Below are 17,083 nucleotides of genomic sequence, written 5' to 3' on the forward strand. Positions count from 1 at the left end.
AAAAAAAAAAAAAAAAAAAAAAAGGCAACACAGACTGTGGGCCTCAGATAGGTATGGTCCTCATTGCTGATGGCATGGTCACATGACAGCAGTCACTGTCCCCACAGCTTGGGCCCAAAGGGGCAAGCAGGCAGCCATGGTGCTGCACAGAGAATGTGAACACACTACATGGGAGGGACAGGGCTCATGACCACTCCCACAGGTGGCATTGTGAGGATGACCCTGAGCCTGACAGTCATCATGATGGAGGCCACAAGCAATGTGACCTACGGCTTCCCCATCATGCTGGTGCTGATGACTGCCAAGATCGTGGGCGATGTCTTCATTGAGGTGCACAGTGGGAGACCAGCTTACCCTGCCCATCCCATGCCCTGGCCTTGGATCCTGACTCTGGGTTGTGGGCCCTGCAGCAGCTGCAAAGGGGAGGGAGTCCCTGCAAAGCCAACCCTAAATGGCCTCCTTGGGTAGGGGAGGCGCAGTGCATCTTGGGCTATCCTTCAGGGATCCCATGGGGCAACCCTGGATGCCACTGTGCCTCATGCTGCCTCCCCCTAGGGTCTGTATGACATGCACATCCAGCTACAGAGTGTGCCCTTCCTGCATTGGGAGGCCCCCGTCACCTCACACTCGCTCACTGCCAGGTATGGCCACCTTGTGTCCGGACCCACTGGGTGGGGGGTGAGTGATAGGATACAGGGGAGGGGTTTACTGCCAGCCCCTCAAGCTCCCTTGGCCAATTCACAGCTGACTTTTGGTATTGAGGGTCCTCAGTTCCCAGTTTCCTAGTCCAAAAGCTTTGTGCCTGTTGAATGTCCATGTGTGTCTGGAGTATTGGGGTATGGAGGAAGAGCTTTACTGTGCCTGGTGAACAACTGTCTGTGATGGTGACTGTGTACTGGTGTCTCCTCAGGGAGGTGATGAGCACTCCGGTGACATGCCTAAGGAGGAGAGAGAAGGTTGGCATCATTGTGGATGTCCTCAGCAACACAGCATCCAACCACAATGGCTTCCCTGTGGTGGAGGACTCAGAGGACACCCAGGTGCCCATGGCCCTCCCTGCAGATCTGAGGTCCCTTCCTCTGTGGTCTGTGGTTGGGAAGCATGCTGTGCAGTTTGTGTAAATGTGGCAGCCCCACATTTAGGTGCAGAATGAAATCCCACTCGTGAAACAGCTGTGCCCACAGCTGTGTGCCCATCCTGGCCGTGGCAGAGCTGCCATGTGTTATGTGCATCCTGTACTCATAATCAGACTGGACTGAGCAGCTGTCTTCTTTGTGGCTGACCTCTGTCAGCAGGTGCTGGCAGAACACGAGCCCGGCTACCACTGTCCCCTCGCCCAGGACCTATGCTGGGACCATTAGATGTTATCACCAGTGGTTTGGGCTTGATCTGATGGGGGCTGCATCTCATCACCAGCTGGTGCCCGACCTTGGCACCACACTGTCCCTACTCAGGTCCTCCATGTATTAATGGGATTATGCACTTCAGGTGTCTTCAGCAAGGTCAGCACTCAAGGTGATCGTGGCTGGGATTGGGATGTAGCCAGAGAGGGCAGCTGTGGCCTGGAGCTGCTATCCAAAGGCTGCCTCTGACCACTACTTCTCTTACAGCCAGCCCGGCTCCAGGGTTTGATCCTGCGTTCCCAGCTCATCGTGCTCCTGAAGCACAAGGTACACAGCCAACTGGCAGAGGGTGCAGAAGTAGGGGAGAGCAGGGGCTGCCCCATGGAGCCTAACCACTGGCCCCTGCAGGTGTTTGTGGAGAGATCCAACATGGGCCTGGTGCAACGGCGCCTGCGGCTGAAGGACTTCCGTGATGCCTACCCACGCTTCCCCCCCATCCAGTCCATCCACGTGTCACAGGATGAGCGAGAGTGCACCATGGACCTGTCCGAGTTCATGAACCCCTCTCCCTACACTGTGCCCCAGGTGTGTGGGCAGGGCTGTGTTGCCAGCTTGTCAGTGGGTAACCTGGGAAGGGGCTGCCTGATGGGCTGAGCACTGACATCCACTGAAGCTCTGCAGCTGCACACTGGACAGGCAGGAGGTGGGTAGGCATGGGGGGAAGGGACAGCTCAGGACACATACTAATATCCTGAAGCCAGAAAATGGGCCAGTCTGGTGTCTGCTGTCTGGCTAGTGGCTGAGGCTGTGCCCACTTTGCAGGAGGCCTCCCTCCCTCGGGTGTTCAAACTGTTCCGGGCTCTGGGCCTGCGGCATCTGGTGGTAGTGGACAACCGCAATCAGGTGAGGCCGGTGGTCTGTGTCCTTCATGGGGAACCCTGTACCAGATCTAAGGCCCCCCTTTTCCCCAGCAAGGTGGGGGCCAGACACTCCCATAGGCAGATGGGACACTGACCTTGTGGAGGCTCTGACCCATTGTTGTCCTGCAGGTGGTGGGGCTGGTGACCAGGAAGGACCTGGCCAGGTACCGCCTGGGGAAGGGAGGCCTGGAGGAGCTCTCATTGGCCCAGACGTGAGGTCCAGCCCTTTCCTTGGTGGGCAGTGGCACCCCTGGTCCCTTTACGCCTCCTCCTGGGCTTCCTGGTCTTAGCCAAAGTCTTGCTCCCTGGGCATCGTGGTGGCTGGAGCAAATGTCATCCAGAGTGGGCCTGGTGGTGTGGATCTGACCCTCGTCATGGACAGTTGGTTTGCATCCTCTGTGTTCCCCCTGGCCCTCGGGCCTCACCCCTCCCCTTTAGGGATTTGATCCAATATGTGTGCAGCAACAGCCCTCATCCTCCAACACTCATTTCCCCAGAGCAAGAGGGCCCAGGGTATGTGACAGTTGAGCTGTGCTGCACCGTCACTACTCCTGCGTCGTTTCCTGTGGATACCTGCCCTATTAGGCCATACTTGCCTGCACCACTAGGTGGAGGCTCATGCCGCACAGGAGCTGGCTTGCCCTTCTCAGCCACAGGCCCTGTCTCATCTCCTTCTGGGCATCAACAGCCTGAGCTTCCTGGGCCTGAGGTATGGCTTCAGCTGGCCCCCAGCAGTCAGGACTGCAGCTAACTCCATGGAGTTCCGCATGGGCAGCCCCGTAGCCAGAGGACACGGGAAATGTACTCTGCCAAGGTCTCAAGAGCTGAGAATCACCTGAGTACCTGACAGCCGATTTTGCCACACCTTGAGCCCTCTGGAGCTGGGCTCTCTGTATCTGTGGACAGCAGTTGGGAAAGTGGGGTTCTCCACATCTGAGAAGCTGTGACTTCCCTTCTGACTGTAGCAGCCACAAAATGCACACATCACTGGGAGTGCCCTCTGTTGGCCTCACAGGACACCTGGGTCCAGCTCTGGGTAGCTCTGGACAGCCTAATTAGCACTGGACCCAGGAAGCCCCACCTGCCCACCACACAGCTTGTCAGAGCTCCTCCTGGCCGGGCCAGGCTAGATCTGGTGTATCTTGGTCACCGCAGGCCCCTTCTCATGGGACACTTTGTGGGACACTTTGCTGTTGCACAGCCACACAGGACCTCCTGCAGATGTGATTGGCAATCCCACCCCCTAGGACACAGTCCCTGCTCTGCTGCCATGGGGATGTAGGCCTGAGTGCACTGGATCCTGGGTATGAGAAATAAAGGACTTGGATACAGCAAACCAGTGCAGTCTCCTGGTTCCACCCAGCTTTGGATGTGGGTCTGAGACTTGGGGGCTGATTGGATGGTAGTGGGGGTATAGGATCGGGCCTTCTACAGCCATGCCATCCACAGATCCTGTAGGAGGGAAGTTCAGGGCAGGTCTGCCAACCTTACCCGACCCCCGACCCAATTCCCATCCCCACAGCTTCACTCCTCCCCAATGTCTGCTGCCTCTGGTCTCTGGATCACATGTCCCCAAGCCTAGGCATGCCAAGATGCTGGCCTTGGTCTACCCAGGCCCTGCATGTCCCCATCTCATACCTGCCTCCCCTCACCCACCTGCCTGGCTTCCCTTCCCATGTCACTGCCCGTCATACCTGGCCCCTCTTTCGAGTTCCCTATTTTCTAGTCTCCACTGACCTCCCCCAACAGATTGAGCATTAACGGGTAACATCCTAAGGAGAGGCTTCCCTCCTGCTGGTGCAGTCGGTTGGCAGGACTGACAGTTCCTCATGGCCCGACCTGGTGTTCATGGGGAGTGCTGGGATGAAGGACTGGTGAAGCCTGTGTTGTCAGCTTGGAGCAGCCCTGGTTAAATGCAGGTCCCCTTTCTACATGACCAGATCTCAGTTATCTTACTGCTGTTTTCCTAGGTGCTCTGGTGGGGAAGGGTTGTGTCAGAGTTGGACCAAAGGGCGTGAAAAACCACCAGGCCTCAAAGACACGGTACCAAAAAAGCATGTACTATCTCTGTTTCACAGTAGTTTTGTATTGATTACATATTGAAAGAATATTTTGGATATATTAGACTAAATAAAACAATCAAAATTCACTTCCTATTCCTCCTGACTTTGTGAGTATGGCTGCCGGGAATGGGGAGCCCTCTTGCAGCATCTCTTTTCAGGTGGCTGTTGGCCTTAGCCCCTTGGGATCTGCCCTGGGCTGCAGGGCCAGCTGTGGTGATCCTGTCTCGAGCTTTTGACCCCCTGTGTTTGCCTGGGCCAGTCCCCTGCCCTGAAGAAGCTCTTTGCAGGGAGCACTGCTTTGTACCCCAGACCCTTCCAGGAATGGCAGTTGGGGAAGTTGTTCAGGGCAGGTGAGGGCTCAGGTTTCACTGGCGGTTGGGCCGTGAAGTCACAAGGTTCTGGTGAGGAAAGGAAGGTTCCAGAATAGCTCTACTGCCCAACTGTGCCTACCTCCCAGGGATCTTCTGGGAAAGAAACAAGGTGTGAGAGCAGGAACTCATCACCTCACCCACTCACCCAGACCCCACAGCCCTGCAGCCCAATTTCCTCACCACTTTCTGGCACAATCCCCAGTTGCCCTGGCCTGGTGTTCATCTTTGGCTACTGGGACAGTGGACCCAGGCTAAAGCTACAGATGGGGGCTGCTGGTGAAGCCATGTCAGGTGAGCTAGAACCCCACGGGGCTGGAGCGGGAGCCACAGGGATCACAGGGGACAACTGCTAATCGACCCCCATGAGCACCTGCTGAAGCTAGCTAGATGAGAGTACAGTTCTGTTTTCTGCTGCCCAGAGCTATGTGTCCTCAGGCAGGGCTCTAGACCTCTATGATTCAAGATCCTACTGGGGCCGTGGTTTGTGACAGGGTAGTTGACAAGTGTCACTGCCGTGATTTGGGTCCTTATTACAAGCCTCAGCTGGAGCCACTGCCCTGAGGGCTGAGCTCCCAAGGCATTCTTCTTGCAGAGCTGGCTGACAGCCCCTTGTCAGGGATGTCGCCCTCTTACACAACCCAGCGCTGTCAACCTGGAGGACCTGGAACTGCTCCTGGTAGAAGACTCGGCCATCCCTGACCCCCTGAGTCTGGAAGAGAACTCAGAGAGGAATGAGTCCAGCCCCTTGGTGTCCAGCCCCCCTGCCCTCGAGCAGGATAACTCCAAGCTCTTAGAGGAGAGGTAAGCTTGAAGGATACAGGGCAGGAGGGCTGTGGAGGCTACATCCCCTCTTGAGTGGGCCCGGCCTGAATGGCTCACTCTGGCCCTGACCAGGTTGGCCAAGTTGCAGGCTGAGGTGTTGTCCCTACGGGGACACAAGGTACACTGTGAGCAGGCTTCTCTCAGCCTGTTGAGGGAGCTGCTACACGTTCGTGGGCGCATGCAGCTGCACTCCTCAGAACTCTGGCAGCTATGGCAAGAGATGCAACGTGTGGCCCAGGTCCCCGAGAGGGAGGTGCAGGTGGTGAGCCCCCCACCCACAGACCAGACTTCCTTCCCTGGGGGTTGGGGCCATTGCCTTCTGGACTCTGATCCTGCCTCCCATACCCCTACTTGAGCCTGTGCTGGAGAGATACAAGGTGGATGGCAGATGCAGCCTGCCCAGCCCCACACCCTCTCCTTACAGTTACCCGGGGCCCAGAACCAGAACCTGATGCAGATCCTGGACAAAAGGTAGCGCCACACATGACATGAGCACAGACTTTAGAGGAAGGGAAGGGAGTGGGGCCATGCTGGTGCCTAGACATTAACCTCTCGTTTCTGTGTGCAGTCCCCATGCATGGTCCATTTCCAGAGGTTGAGTCTGACTGGGAGGTGGCAGGGGACTGGCTGCAGGGTTGTAGCCCCGCACCCCCAGCCCTAGAGGCCACCTACCTTGCCCTAGCTAACGTAGTGCTTTCTGTGTACCCGGCTGGTGGAGGTTCGAGAAGCCTTGGCTCAGGTCAGGAGGAGACAGGCACTGCAGGATGCAGAGCGGAAGGGCTCTGAGCAGGAGGCCAACCTCAGGTGTGTTGGTTCTGTACCCACCAGCATGTGCCCAGGGGTCACAGTCCTGTGCTGTAGCAATAGGGCATTCCCTACTCGGTGTCGAGCTGCAGGCTCAGACCTGCTATAGTCCCTCTTGACTCCACGGTCTGTCTACTCCTCCTGGGTGGTAGTTTACTCTGAAGAGGACTGTGTCCCATGGCCCGGCCAGTCTCCCTGTGGCTACCTAGCTTGGGTCTCCAGGCAGCTGAGCTGGTGTCACCCCCTCCCCCTCGCCGCTGCCTTAGGCTGGCCAAGCTGACCGGGTGGTTGAGGCAGGAAGAGCAGGCCCGAGAGACAGCCTGCAGCACCCTGCAGAAGAGCCAGGAGGACACCAGCCAGCAGGTGGACCATGAGATGGCCAAGATGCAGGTACCACTGGGCAGACAGGGCCAGCCCAGCTGGGGGCACCAACTGAGTGTGGGAGGCAACCCCCAGGTCTCTGGCCTGTGCCTTGGCCATCAGTACAGCTCCCTGCAGCTAGGTTTGCCTATGGGTGGGAAATGGGTGGCTCCTGTTGTTGCCCTGTCCAGTGTGGTTGGCCTCTCACCCTAGTGGTACTGCCCATGACATTACCTACAATTTTAGATAATTCGTAACTCAGTTTCTTGGCTACACTACCCACATTTCAGCACTAGCAGCAACATGACTGGTGGCCACATGGTTTCTAGAAGAGGTTCTTAATCACAGAAGGCTGTGGCCAGGTGTCTCAGTTGCTGCTCCCTCTTTCTCTCCTGCTGTAGGGTACAAGTTCAGCAGACACAGTGATAGAGCACTAGAGCTCTTCCTAAGGCCATTTTCAGCTTCAGTGTTTCCATCTGCAGGAAGTGAGAATTGCAAATTTCCAGGGCCTAGTTTTCCCTCAACAGTAACCTTTCTAGGGCGGGGGATTTAGTTCAGTGGTTCCCCTGCCTGCCTCTCAAGCAAAAGGACCCAAGTTCCATCCCTGGTACCAAAAAACAACAACAACAAAAAAAAACAGTGACCTGCCTTCCTTCCTTCCTTTTTTCTTCCCTCCTTCCCTCCCACGCTCCCTCTCTCGCTCACTCCTTCCTTCCTTCCTTCCTCCCCCCGTCCCTCCCTCTCTTCCCAGGCATCAGATCAAACTCCAGTCCTTGCGTTTGTGAGGCAGGTAGTGGCATCACTGAGCTAAATCCCCAGCCAACAGTGTACCTTTCTATGGAGTGGGCTGGGAAACAGAGCTGCCACCATCTCCCTGTGACCCATCTCCTTAGCTCTCTAAACAGTCTGACAGGCTGCTACACATCCAGGCTCGTCACAGGGCAAGGCGCAGGGTGGCGGGTGCCCAGCTGCCCCCATAGTTCTGCAGCCTGAAGTTGACCAGCTTCTCTTTCACTGCCAGGTGGAAAGTTAATGGATTGGCTGTGTGGAGAGGGAAGAGGTGTTGGGATGAAGGTTCCCAACATCCTGGGTATTGGGGAAGCTGCCCTGTGTGAGGCTTTGCCTGCTCTTGAGCAGAGTAAGGACTGTCCATGGCCATCTGCTATAGGCACTGTGGCAGGTCTCCCAGCCCCAGGTAGGGCCGGTGTAATGGGGCTGATAGCAGAAGAGCTCTGTGCTAGGTGCCAGGCACAGATGGACAGAGAGCTGGCTGTCCTCTCTAGTCCCCCCTCTTAGCACCTTCAGACTTAAGGGGTAGCAGGAGAGTGCCCATGGGAGGAACCAGGGCTGCCCACAATAGGGCACATGCACAGGGGTGTTGTAAACAAATTCACACCCACTTCCATGCCTGAGTCTCCAGCCTGGGTTGGATGTGGTGGCCAATCTGCAGCCCCTGGGCTGCCTCTGGGGGTCCTGGTGGTACTGAGCACCTCAGGCCCTTCATGAACCAGGAATCTGGTCCTCTGGGGGACAATGGTTCCAGTCCACTGCCTACCTTCCTGTCCAGAGTGAGGTGAGCCCAGCTCATCTGGGCTAAGGGGCCGCAGAGGAGACATGACTCAACCCCAAGGACACCAAGAGGGGCAGGCAAGGTGTCTAATGGGCAGGCTGCCACTGACTGTGTGGCCCTTCTCCCAGGCCCAGCTGACGAAGATTGGGGAGGAGATGAGCCTTCGCTTCCTGAAGAGGGAAGCCAAGTTGTGCAGCTTCCTACAGAAGAGCTTCCTGACCCTGGAGCAGGTAGGGCCCACAGCATACTCAGCCTTGCTGTTTGTGGCACTGGTACAGCTGGGCAGAGTGCAGACTCACAACCAATGTCCTTGTCCCCACAGAGAACGAAGGCCCTGGAAGGCACACAGCTGGAGGCAGAGAGCCACCTGCGGGAGGAGCTGGAGGACCATTGGCAGAGGCTGCAGGAGCTGACTGAGGAGCGTGTGCAGGCCCTTTGGGCACAGCGTGAGGTAGGCTGTGGGTGCTGGGTGGGCAGGCAGAGCCAGGGTTCAAGGCTCAAGGCTGAGGCTCAAGGCTGGCCCCTTTAGCAGGAGGAACATGGCTGCCTGCGGGAACAGTGCCGGGGTCTGGATGCAGCTATGATTAGGCTCACCAAGTTTGTGCGGCAGAACCAGATGTCACTGAGCCATATCCTGCTGATGGAGCAGGAGGCCTGGTGTGTATCCTCTGGCCATAGGGAGCTGTGGGGCTGGGTGGGATGCCCAGTCTCATCTAGGAACTGACCCCAGAGGCCCCCCTCAGCAGTCAATGATCCGTCCTTCCCCAAGCCCCAGCAGCCCCAAGTAGAGTGCTAGGCACCTCTGGACTCATCAGGGCAGAGTAGTGACTCCTCTGGCAGGGTGTTCCTGCCCCTCCAGGTCTCTCAGTGGCACCCGTGATAATACTAGTGTCCTCTGATTTATGGACTTCCTGGGAGGTTCTAGAGCTAACACTTGGGCTCACCTTCCTGGGTCCAGCACTGAGGGATTGACCAGCCTCACTGAGAAAGTCTTTATGGCACCAACCCAGGGTCTCCAAGGTGGGCTTGGAAGAGAGTCAGGCTGGGGAGTTGGCCTCCTACGTGCAGGAGAACCTGGAGGCCGTGTAGCTGGCAAGCAAGCTGGCCCGGAAGGAGACACAGGGTACAATGGAGCTGGTAAGGGGGCTAGGCGGGGCAGAGGTCATAGGGACCCCCACGCATGGTGCACAGATACCCAGCCAGGGCCTCCCTGATTCCTTTCCTGTCCCCCTGAAGCTCCAAGAAAAGACCCAGGTCCTGGAAAGAACAGTGGCCACGCTGGCCCAGCAGTTGAAGGATCTGGGTGACCAGTGCCTGGCCCTGAGCTGGAGGCTAGACCTGCAGGAGCGGACACTGGGCTTGAGGCTCTCTGGGGTGAGCGTTGGCTCAGCCTGAGAGAGGGGTGGCCTGAGGTGGAGGCCCAGCCAGTCCTGGGTTTTCATCTCAGTGATGTCTTCAGGCCCAGATGACCCCCAGTTCAGGGCCTCCTGTGCAAACAAGTCTACCCAGCTCCAGCTGCAGAGGCCTCTGAGAGCCTACAGCCACTGCCCGTGGCCTTCAGATAACCCTGGAGGTGGGGGCCGTGCAGGGGAAGGTGAAGCAGCCTCTGCCTAGGCCTATTTCCCTTGTCTATTGACACAGCTTTATTGAGATGCAGTTCACACTCCATCCAGGCTGCTCAACCCTGGCAGCTTACCCCTAAGTGTAAGGCTCAGTGGTTTTCGTATGGTCATGTGCAGTGCAGCTATCCCCTGTTGACCCCGTAAACCACTTTGTGTCTCTTTGCTTTCCCTGTTCTGGGACACATCACATCAATGCAATAATGCATTGTGTGGCCTTTGGTTTCTGGCTTCTCTCACAGGGCATGATGTCCTTATGGTCCCCCTGCTGCAGCATGGAGCCCTGTGTCGTTTCCTTGATGGCTGTATAACAGTCCCTCACGCGGCTAGGCCACATGTTGTTACCCACTTGTTTGTTAATAGACAGGCTGTTTGTCTTTTTTGGCTGTCGTGATCAAGTGTCATCCTTTGGTCTGGAGACTGGATCCCTGGCCACCTCTGCAGCCCTGCAGAACATAAGGGTGATCAGAACACTTTCCAGTGCCTGCAGGGTGGCCAGCCCTCTTTCTGTCCCTGTCAGCTCTTGGATGGCAGAAGCTGGCCTTCTTGGGGGTGTGGCTCTGCTCTGAGGCTATGTTGCACCTGTTTAATGTGTCTATTCCCCAAGATGGCTGGCCAGGCCATCCTGGGCTGTGTGGGTCTGTGCACCAGTGTGCTCAAAATCAGAGGTGGACATGGAGTGCTGCCCTCAGGTAGCACGCTACTCCACCTCCCATGGCCTCCTTGTGGCTGGGCTCTAGTTAGCCCCATCCGTCTGTCTGTCCATCCTCCTCTTGTGGGCTCCTACCTCACTGGATGTCTGAATCCCAGGCCAAGACTGAGTGGGAAGGTGTAGAGAGGAAGTCCTTCGAGGACCTGGCCCGATGTCGGCAGGAAGGTGCAGCCCGCTTGCAGGAGGTGCGAGACGAGGTAGACGGCCTCCCCCAGCAGGTGGGTGAAGGCTGGGGGCACAGGGGCTTTGTCTGAGTGGGCACAGCTAACCTCAAAGACAGAGACCGTCCCTCTCTTCTCTCCTCCTCGTGAGGCCTTTGCGGGGCCGGAACTGGGGTGGAGCTCGCCAGCTGGCTGTAGTCCGCATTTCGGATAGAAGGTATCTCAGATCAGTGTGTCCTTCACAAGAGTGATGCAGACCCGAAGATCTTGGCGGAAGGCAAGGCCAGGTAAGGGTATCAGCTGGCCTCCAGAGCTCCTGAGGGAAAGTCAGGAGCTCCACTGTCTATCCCTGGGTGCTGTGGCAGCTCCGTCCCCTTCCTGTGCCACCAGCGCCACTCTGGGCTCATCTCCCTGGGGTGCAGCCTGCATGGCCGCTCAGTCTCCCCTTCTACCACTCACTGAGGGACCCCACTGGCCCGAGCCTCCTCCCTGTTGGCCCTGCCCGGTACATTGCCAGCCTTCCATGCCCACAGAGAATTTGAAGTCAGAGCTGTGCGGCAGGAGCTGGCCACTCTGCTGTCATCTGTGCAGCTGCTCAAGGAGGTCAGCCCTGGGCGGAAGATGGCAGAGATCCCGGGCAAGCCGGCCACGGTACCCCTGGGCCCAGGGAAACTGCTGTGCCTACCACTTCCCTGAGCTCTGAGTTGCTCAGTGATACTGGGTTGGGGACTCCTCAAGGCAGCTGGAAACTAGCAGGCAGCCCTAATCTGTGTTGTAAATGGGGCTATATTTATTTAGTTTCAGAAGCAAATGATAAAGTTAGAAAACAACATCCAGGCCAACAAGACCATCCAGAACCTAAAGTTTAATACAGAGACCAAGCTGGTGAGATGGAACCCACAGCCCTGACCCTATCCTGCCCCAGCCTAGCTAAGTCCTCCAGCTCTACAGTTTCCCAGGGAGTCCAGAGAAGCCTAAAAGCTGACTGTTTGTGTCTGGCTGACGCTGTCTTTCCCTGAAGATAAGGATGAGATAAGCCCTTGTTTGCCATCTTCTCTCCCCCACCCTGCCCTGTGGTCAACTCCCACTGTCCAGCAGCCATCCCACCTCCGCCTGGCGCCCCTGTGTCCACCCTGCAGCGATCGGAGGAGATAGCGGCCCTGCGGGAGAGTATGCTGCACCTGTGGGGTGAGGAGGGCCCATGGCCGCTAACACTGGGCAGCAGGCGGGTGTTCATCAAGGATGTGGCCCCTGGCAAGCAAGTTCCTGTGAACTCTTGGGGCATCTATCAGGCTGTGAGGTGGGCAGCAGGAGCGTAACAGCCTCTTCCCAGACTCCGGGTCCAGGAGAGAGGCTGGGGGTTCCCTAAGGGCAATGGCCAGCCACGGGGAGGTTGGTGGGAGGGAGCCTTGGCCCTGAGTGGTGTCTGTGGCAGGTGGCTTCGGTGGAAGGCCATCCTCTTGAATCGAGTGGCTCAGCAGAGGCCAGAAGCAGTGTCAGAGACCTCCCATGGGGGTCCGGGGCCCCAGCTCACACCTGTGTGCCTTCCCCAGAAATAAACGTGAAAGCTCTTGTGTCTGTGGAAGCCATAGTGCCCTGGTGCCTGCTGGTGATATCCTCTCCAGGGACCTGTGGGGCTGACCAGGAAGGCGCCGTGGGAAGGGATAAGGCCAAAAGGCCTAGTCCCTCGTATTCCAGGCTCCTTCCTGTCCTGCATAGCCCAGGCCTGGCCCCGTCATTTTCCACGGTCTGGCTGCCCCATTTCCCCAGGACGAAGGGTCTCCATCTGACTTATCACAGAAGAGCCGGGCCCGCCCCTGGATTCACCTCAGCCACTGGCAGGGATATGAGGAGGAAGGACACCTGGAAGCTGCATGCCCGAGGCGGGGCCCCTTAGCTTGGTCCCCAGCCCAACAGCCATCTCCCGATGCAGTGCCAGCAGAAGCAGCTTCTTGGCACTCGCCTGGGGGATGAACAGCCATGTTTGCTTGCATAATTAGGCAGTGCCTCCTCTTCCTGCCTTTCCAAGAAAACCTAGTTTATCCTGTAGTCTGTGGCCCTGCCACCTGCCAAGGGACCATGGGCTCGGACCCTGTGGTGTGTGGGGCAGTGGCGAGGATTGGCCTGATATGGGCCTCTTCCTGGCAGTCCCTTGCCAGTGATGTGAATCTTGGGGTGGAGCTGGCCTGGCAGGGTATAAACCTCTTTGAAAGTGGGTACAACCATGTAGGCCCACGGCCTCAGGGAGCTTCAGTTTCTGCCTGTGTCCCCTGCTCCTGTGGGCGCAACTCAGCACCTTGTACAATGGGAGGATCTGGGATCAAGGGCTGAGGCCCGGGTCTGGATGACCCCCCTGTTCCTGCCTTCTTGGCTGGGCCCTGGTGGTGGCAGCCCCTGACCTCAGCAAAAGCCCAGACCCTGCCCCTGGACCTAGAGAGGCCTCACCTGAGCCGTGGAGCCACCTGTGAGGCTGCCTGGAGGGAGAGGGTCTTAGGAAACAGGAGGGAGAGTCTTGGCAACCCTTGAAGATCCTCGTGCTCTCCTGACCCTTGCCCATTTTCTAGGCCTCAGCTAGCTGTGCCCCCTCCAGAAGCTGGGTCCCTCCACCCTGCAGCTCAGGGCCAACCTCAGCTGACCAGCTGGCCAGCAGGTCGCTGAAGTCTGGTGTACCTGGGTGGAGCAAGCCCAGGGCACTGGGTGCTGGCTCCTTCCAGAAGGACGGGGGTAGCTTCCTCTGGGTCATAGGTGTGATGTGGCCGTATTTCTGCTCCAGTCTCAGCCTGAGACCAGCAGATATGCTAGGCCCTGCAAACTGCTGTAGCCCATAGTCAAAGAGCTCATCCAGGAGTCCCAGCGGTGGCACCCCATCTGCAGACCTGCATGCTGGCCTCTCCGGCCCCCAAGATGAGCAGACCCCAGACTCAGTGGCTTCCTTGTCCTCTGAGGGCCCACCCTGGGCCAGGCGCACCAGGTCAGCGTAGTATAGCTCCCGGGCAGAGCAGCTGGCTGAGCAGCTGTCAGCATAGATATCACAGGAGTCAGGGTCCTGCCCCTTGTCCTTAGGGCCAAAGTACCGCTGGATGTCACCACTGATGAGCTGTGAAAAGCGGAGCAGCTGCAGGGGGGTCTCGGGGCTGTCAGGGCCCTCAGGGGGCACTTCTGGGCTCTGGGGATCCTGGCTGCAACCGCTTGGCCCTTCAGCCTCCAGCTCCCGCTCTGATTCTTCCTCTTCCTCCTCCTCAGAAGTTTCTGGAGGCTCTGGTTCAGAGGGCAGGAAGGGCTGATGGGACTGCAGGGACAGCCGGAAGTCACAGAGTGGCTGGATCACTCCAGTGGCCATTTCCTTGCCGTCCCTGAACTCCTGGGGACTCCTGGGTGGCAAACACCAGCTGAGGGAGGTAGAGGAACAGGTTAGTCTTAGGGCTGGCAGCACCTCAGTGAACTCAAGAAGGCTTCCACCACTCCTGGGAATGCTGCTGAGCTCCTCAGGGAAGAGAGGTAGGCAAATGCTAAGGGTGAGCAAGTGTGCAATAGTGTGTGTATGTGAGGCAGGGGACATGCAAGGCACAGGTGTGGGTTTCAGGAGGTTGTCTGGTCTCTTATAGGGGCAGCCAGAGCCTGTCTTGTAGGGTGGGAAGGCATTGTACCTCTAGAATCATTAAAACTGGACACTCAGTCCAGGCGTAGTAGGCAGGGGAGAGAAACTGCAGGGGCTGGTTTTACGCAGGCAGGGCTGCCCAGAGAAGCAGGAAGGGTGCTGGCCTCCTAGCCTGGGATTGCTGTGATGTCAAAAGCAGCAGCCTGCCGACCACCTTGAGGTCCGCTGTTGGGAGCGTTGGAGGCTATGATACTTTCCCGACTCAGCCCAACTCATCTAGCCCCAGGCATGATCCTAGGTTTTAACTTAACACAATGTGAGGAAATGGCATCAAGGCACCTTCACAGGGGAAGGAGTGGACTGAAGGAAAGTAGGTGGGCTGGGAGGTGCCTGAGGGGCAGATAGGACTCTACCATCTAGGTGACATAGGTTCCGGACCCTAGAGCTTCACCCCAAGGGCAGATGCCGCCACGCCCCTCCTCAACACAGAGGCAGATGGATGCCCCCAGTGTGGGAATAAAGGTGCTAAGCTCATGAGGGGGGCCTGGGAATGAGTGGCTGAGACCCTGGGACAGGTGCTCTTCAGGGCCAGGAGATTCAGGCCCTTCCTGTTTCCTGAGGTGGCTAGGTGGTGAGGAGGGGATCCATTTGGGGCCTCCCACCTGGCTGAAACCGACCACCTTGAGGCCGCTGTTGGGAGCGTTGGAGGCTATGATACTTTCCCGACTCAGCCCAACTCATCTAGCCCCAGGCATGATCCTAGGTTTTAACTTAACACAATGTGAGGAAATGGCATCAAGGCACCTTCACAGGGGAAGGAGTGGACTGAAGGAAAGTAGGTGGGCTGGGAGGTGCCTGAGGGGCAGATAGGACTCTACCATCTAGGTGACATAGGTTCCGGACCCTAGAGCTTCACCCCAAGGGCAGATGCCGCCACGCCCCTCCTCAACACAGAGGCAGATGGATGCCCCCAGTGTGGGAATAAAGGTGCTAAGCTCATGAGGGGGGCCTGGGAATGAGTGGCTGAGACCCTGGGACAGGTGCTCTTCAGGGCCAGGAGATTCAGGCCCTTCCTGTTTCCTGAGGTGGCTAGGTGGTGAGGAGGGGATCCATTTGGGGCCTCCCACCTGGCTGAACACTCTGATCTGACCTCTCACGATGAGCCGGGAGCCCTGCCATAGGAAGTGTCCAGTGGGAACACAGGAGGAAGGGGTCCTGGGAGACCCCGGGGCAAAGACCTCTCAGCCCCCAGCTCCCATCGTGTGGTGTCCCGGCAGCCTCCCAGCCCACCCCAGGCCCTGCTCCTACCTGGCCAGGGTGTAGCTCTTCGTTGGGCAGGCTGACTTCCACCTGGGCTCAAGCATTTATATCTGGGCTCTGCAGCCACCCCAGGCTGGCAAATATTTGGCGACGGTATTGTCATCACAGACTGGGCAAACACAGCCCGTTTGCTTTAGCACCCAGCAACCAGGGCCCTGCAGGGGGAGCGCCGCAGATCAGCCTCACCTGCACACGGTCTGCTGGGGGACCGTGGAGTGTTTGCCTTGGGCCCAGCTGGCCCACACCCTGAACCCGAGGACCCTTATCTCTGCTGCTGATTGGGGTCTGGTCCAAGCCTTGTCAAATAGGCGGAAAATTAAATTTCATGCTATTTTGAGTTCTGGAGTAGGCCTCTCTAGAGGACATCCTGCTTCTGTGTGTTCTGTGTACACCAGCTTCCACCAGCAACCGTACCCTGGAGAAGGGGAAGGGACAGAAGCCCTGGGATCACTAACGGGCCCGAGGATGGACTGATGCAGGGAGCCCCTGGAGCCCCTGCTCAGCTACAGGAGGCCCTTCTGGGAAGCTATGGCCAGGTTCAGCCGTACGGGACTGTGTTGGAGACCCTGCTTGACGGGTGCAGGGGAGTTTTCAGTCTATCTGATCGAACCCACTGCTGGGCTTCGCAGGGGCTGGGTGGAGGTAGAACCTCCCTTCCCTAATCCCGAGCCTTCCTCTGGCTGCTGCCTCCCAGGGTGAAGCTGGGGGACTCCGGCTCTTCCTGACTCCCTCAAATCCCTTAGAACCTCTCAGGCTTTCTGCCATGTAGGGTTAGCTTCTTAGGGCCACTGTAGTAAACAGCCACAAAGAGGTTTAGGACAAAATTCTGGAGGCCAGGGCCCAAAGCAAGATGTCACCAAGGATGGTTCCTTCCAGAGATTCTGGGGGAACCTTCCTGGGCTTCTCTGCTCCTGGGGTTTCTGGCAGGCCTCAGTGTTCCTGACGGTGGCCACTCCACTCCAGTTTCTGCCCTCACCTTTACACAGCCTGTTCATGGGTGTCTTGCCTCCTCTTCTCAGTATGCCCATCATTGGGTTTAGGGCCCACATCAACTCACCATGACCTCAGCTTAACTGATAACATCTGCAAAGACCCCATTTTGGAAAAAGGTCACTTTCCGAGGTTTCCAAGTAGACATGCAATCCCAGTTCAGCTACCTTCCGTGGGGGTCATGGCTTCTACCCCATCTTTCATCACATCTGCTCCCACAGGGCACTTTGCTCCCTGAAGCAACCCCACTGCCATTGGCCAGGAGGACTCAGGCTTACACACTGCCTGCTGTAAGTCCTATTGCTGCTGGGGTTCATTCCAAGGATAGGATAGCAGCTCCCTCCCAGCTTGACTTATGCCCAAGAGCCCCATGACACTTTCTATCCCGAATCTTCAGCTCCTGGATCTTCACCCCCACTTCCTGGGTCCT

The 17,083-nt window shown here is 57.6% G+C and overlaps 3 protein-coding genes across 4 annotated transcripts in view; 2 read left to right on the plus strand and 1 right to left on the minus strand.

Annotated features, from left to right (window-relative positions):
- The window catches only part of Clcn7 (chloride voltage-gated channel 7), a 31,014-nt gene extending 26,606 nt beyond the window's left edge, over positions 1–4,408 (plus strand). For both annotated transcript variants that reach the window (XM_010620515.1, XM_010620516.1), the window contains 7 exons: positions 203–330; positions 556–641; positions 911–1,040; positions 1,611–1,670; positions 1,752–1,928; positions 2,166–2,246; positions 2,393–4,408. In XM_010620515.1, coding sequence (XP_010618817.1) covers positions 203–330; positions 556–641; positions 911–1,040; positions 1,611–1,670; positions 1,752–1,928; positions 2,166–2,246; positions 2,393–2,479 — 749 coding nt within the window. In that variant the 3' untranslated portion in view covers positions 2,480–4,408. The remainder of the gene's footprint in view (positions 1–202; positions 331–555; positions 642–910; positions 1,041–1,610; positions 1,671–1,751; positions 1,929–2,165; positions 2,247–2,392) is intronic.
- A 239-nt stretch (positions 4,409–4,647) lies between these two features.
- On the plus strand, positions 4,648–13,347 carry Ccdc154 (coiled-coil domain containing 154). The gene is given in 19 exon segments (XM_019206974.2): positions 4,648–4,676; positions 4,900–4,988; positions 5,275–5,327; positions 5,329–5,498; positions 5,592–5,781; positions 5,944–5,988; positions 6,226–6,323; positions 6,590–6,713; positions 8,382–8,483; positions 8,576–8,704; positions 8,786–8,910; positions 9,264–9,390; positions 9,490–9,627; positions 10,683–10,806; positions 10,960–11,032; positions 11,279–11,396; positions 11,544–11,630; positions 11,885–12,045; positions 12,181–13,347. Coding segments are annotated over 19 exon segments (2,106 nt in total). The 3' UTR covers positions 12,305–13,347.
- Percc1 (proline and glutamate rich with coiled coil 1) lies at positions 13,281–15,728 on the minus strand. Its single transcript, XM_010620514.2, has 2 exons — positions 15,652–15,728; positions 13,281–14,134 (listed from the first exon to the last, which is right to left on the minus strand). The coding sequence occupies exons 1-2, from the start codon at positions 15,705–15,707 to the stop codon at positions 13,306–13,308; spliced, it is 885 nt and encodes a 294-aa protein (XP_010618816.1). The 5' UTR covers positions 15,708–15,728; the 3' UTR covers positions 13,281–13,305.
- Positions 15,729–17,083: the final 1,355 nt, after the last annotated feature.

The sequence above is a fragment of the Fukomys damarensis genome, unplaced genomic scaffold (genome assembly GCF_012274545.1).
Source record: "Fukomys damarensis isolate Sample0158 unplaced genomic scaffold, DMR_v1.0_HiC HiC_scaffold_34, whole genome shotgun sequence".
Taxonomy (NCBI): Eukaryota; Metazoa; Chordata; class Mammalia; order Rodentia; family Bathyergidae; genus Fukomys; species Fukomys damarensis.

Bases quoted from the DNA above. Each gene is read 5' to 3' on its own strand.
- Percc1 (XM_010620514.2), bottom strand. From the start codon at position 15,707: ATGCTTGAGCCCAGGTGGAAGTCAGCCTGCCCAACGAAGAGCTACACC. The intron at 14,135-15,651 runs GTAGGAGCAGGG...TACCTCCCTCAG, and splicing joins AAGAGCTACACCCTGGCCAG to CTGGTGTTTGCCACCCAGGA.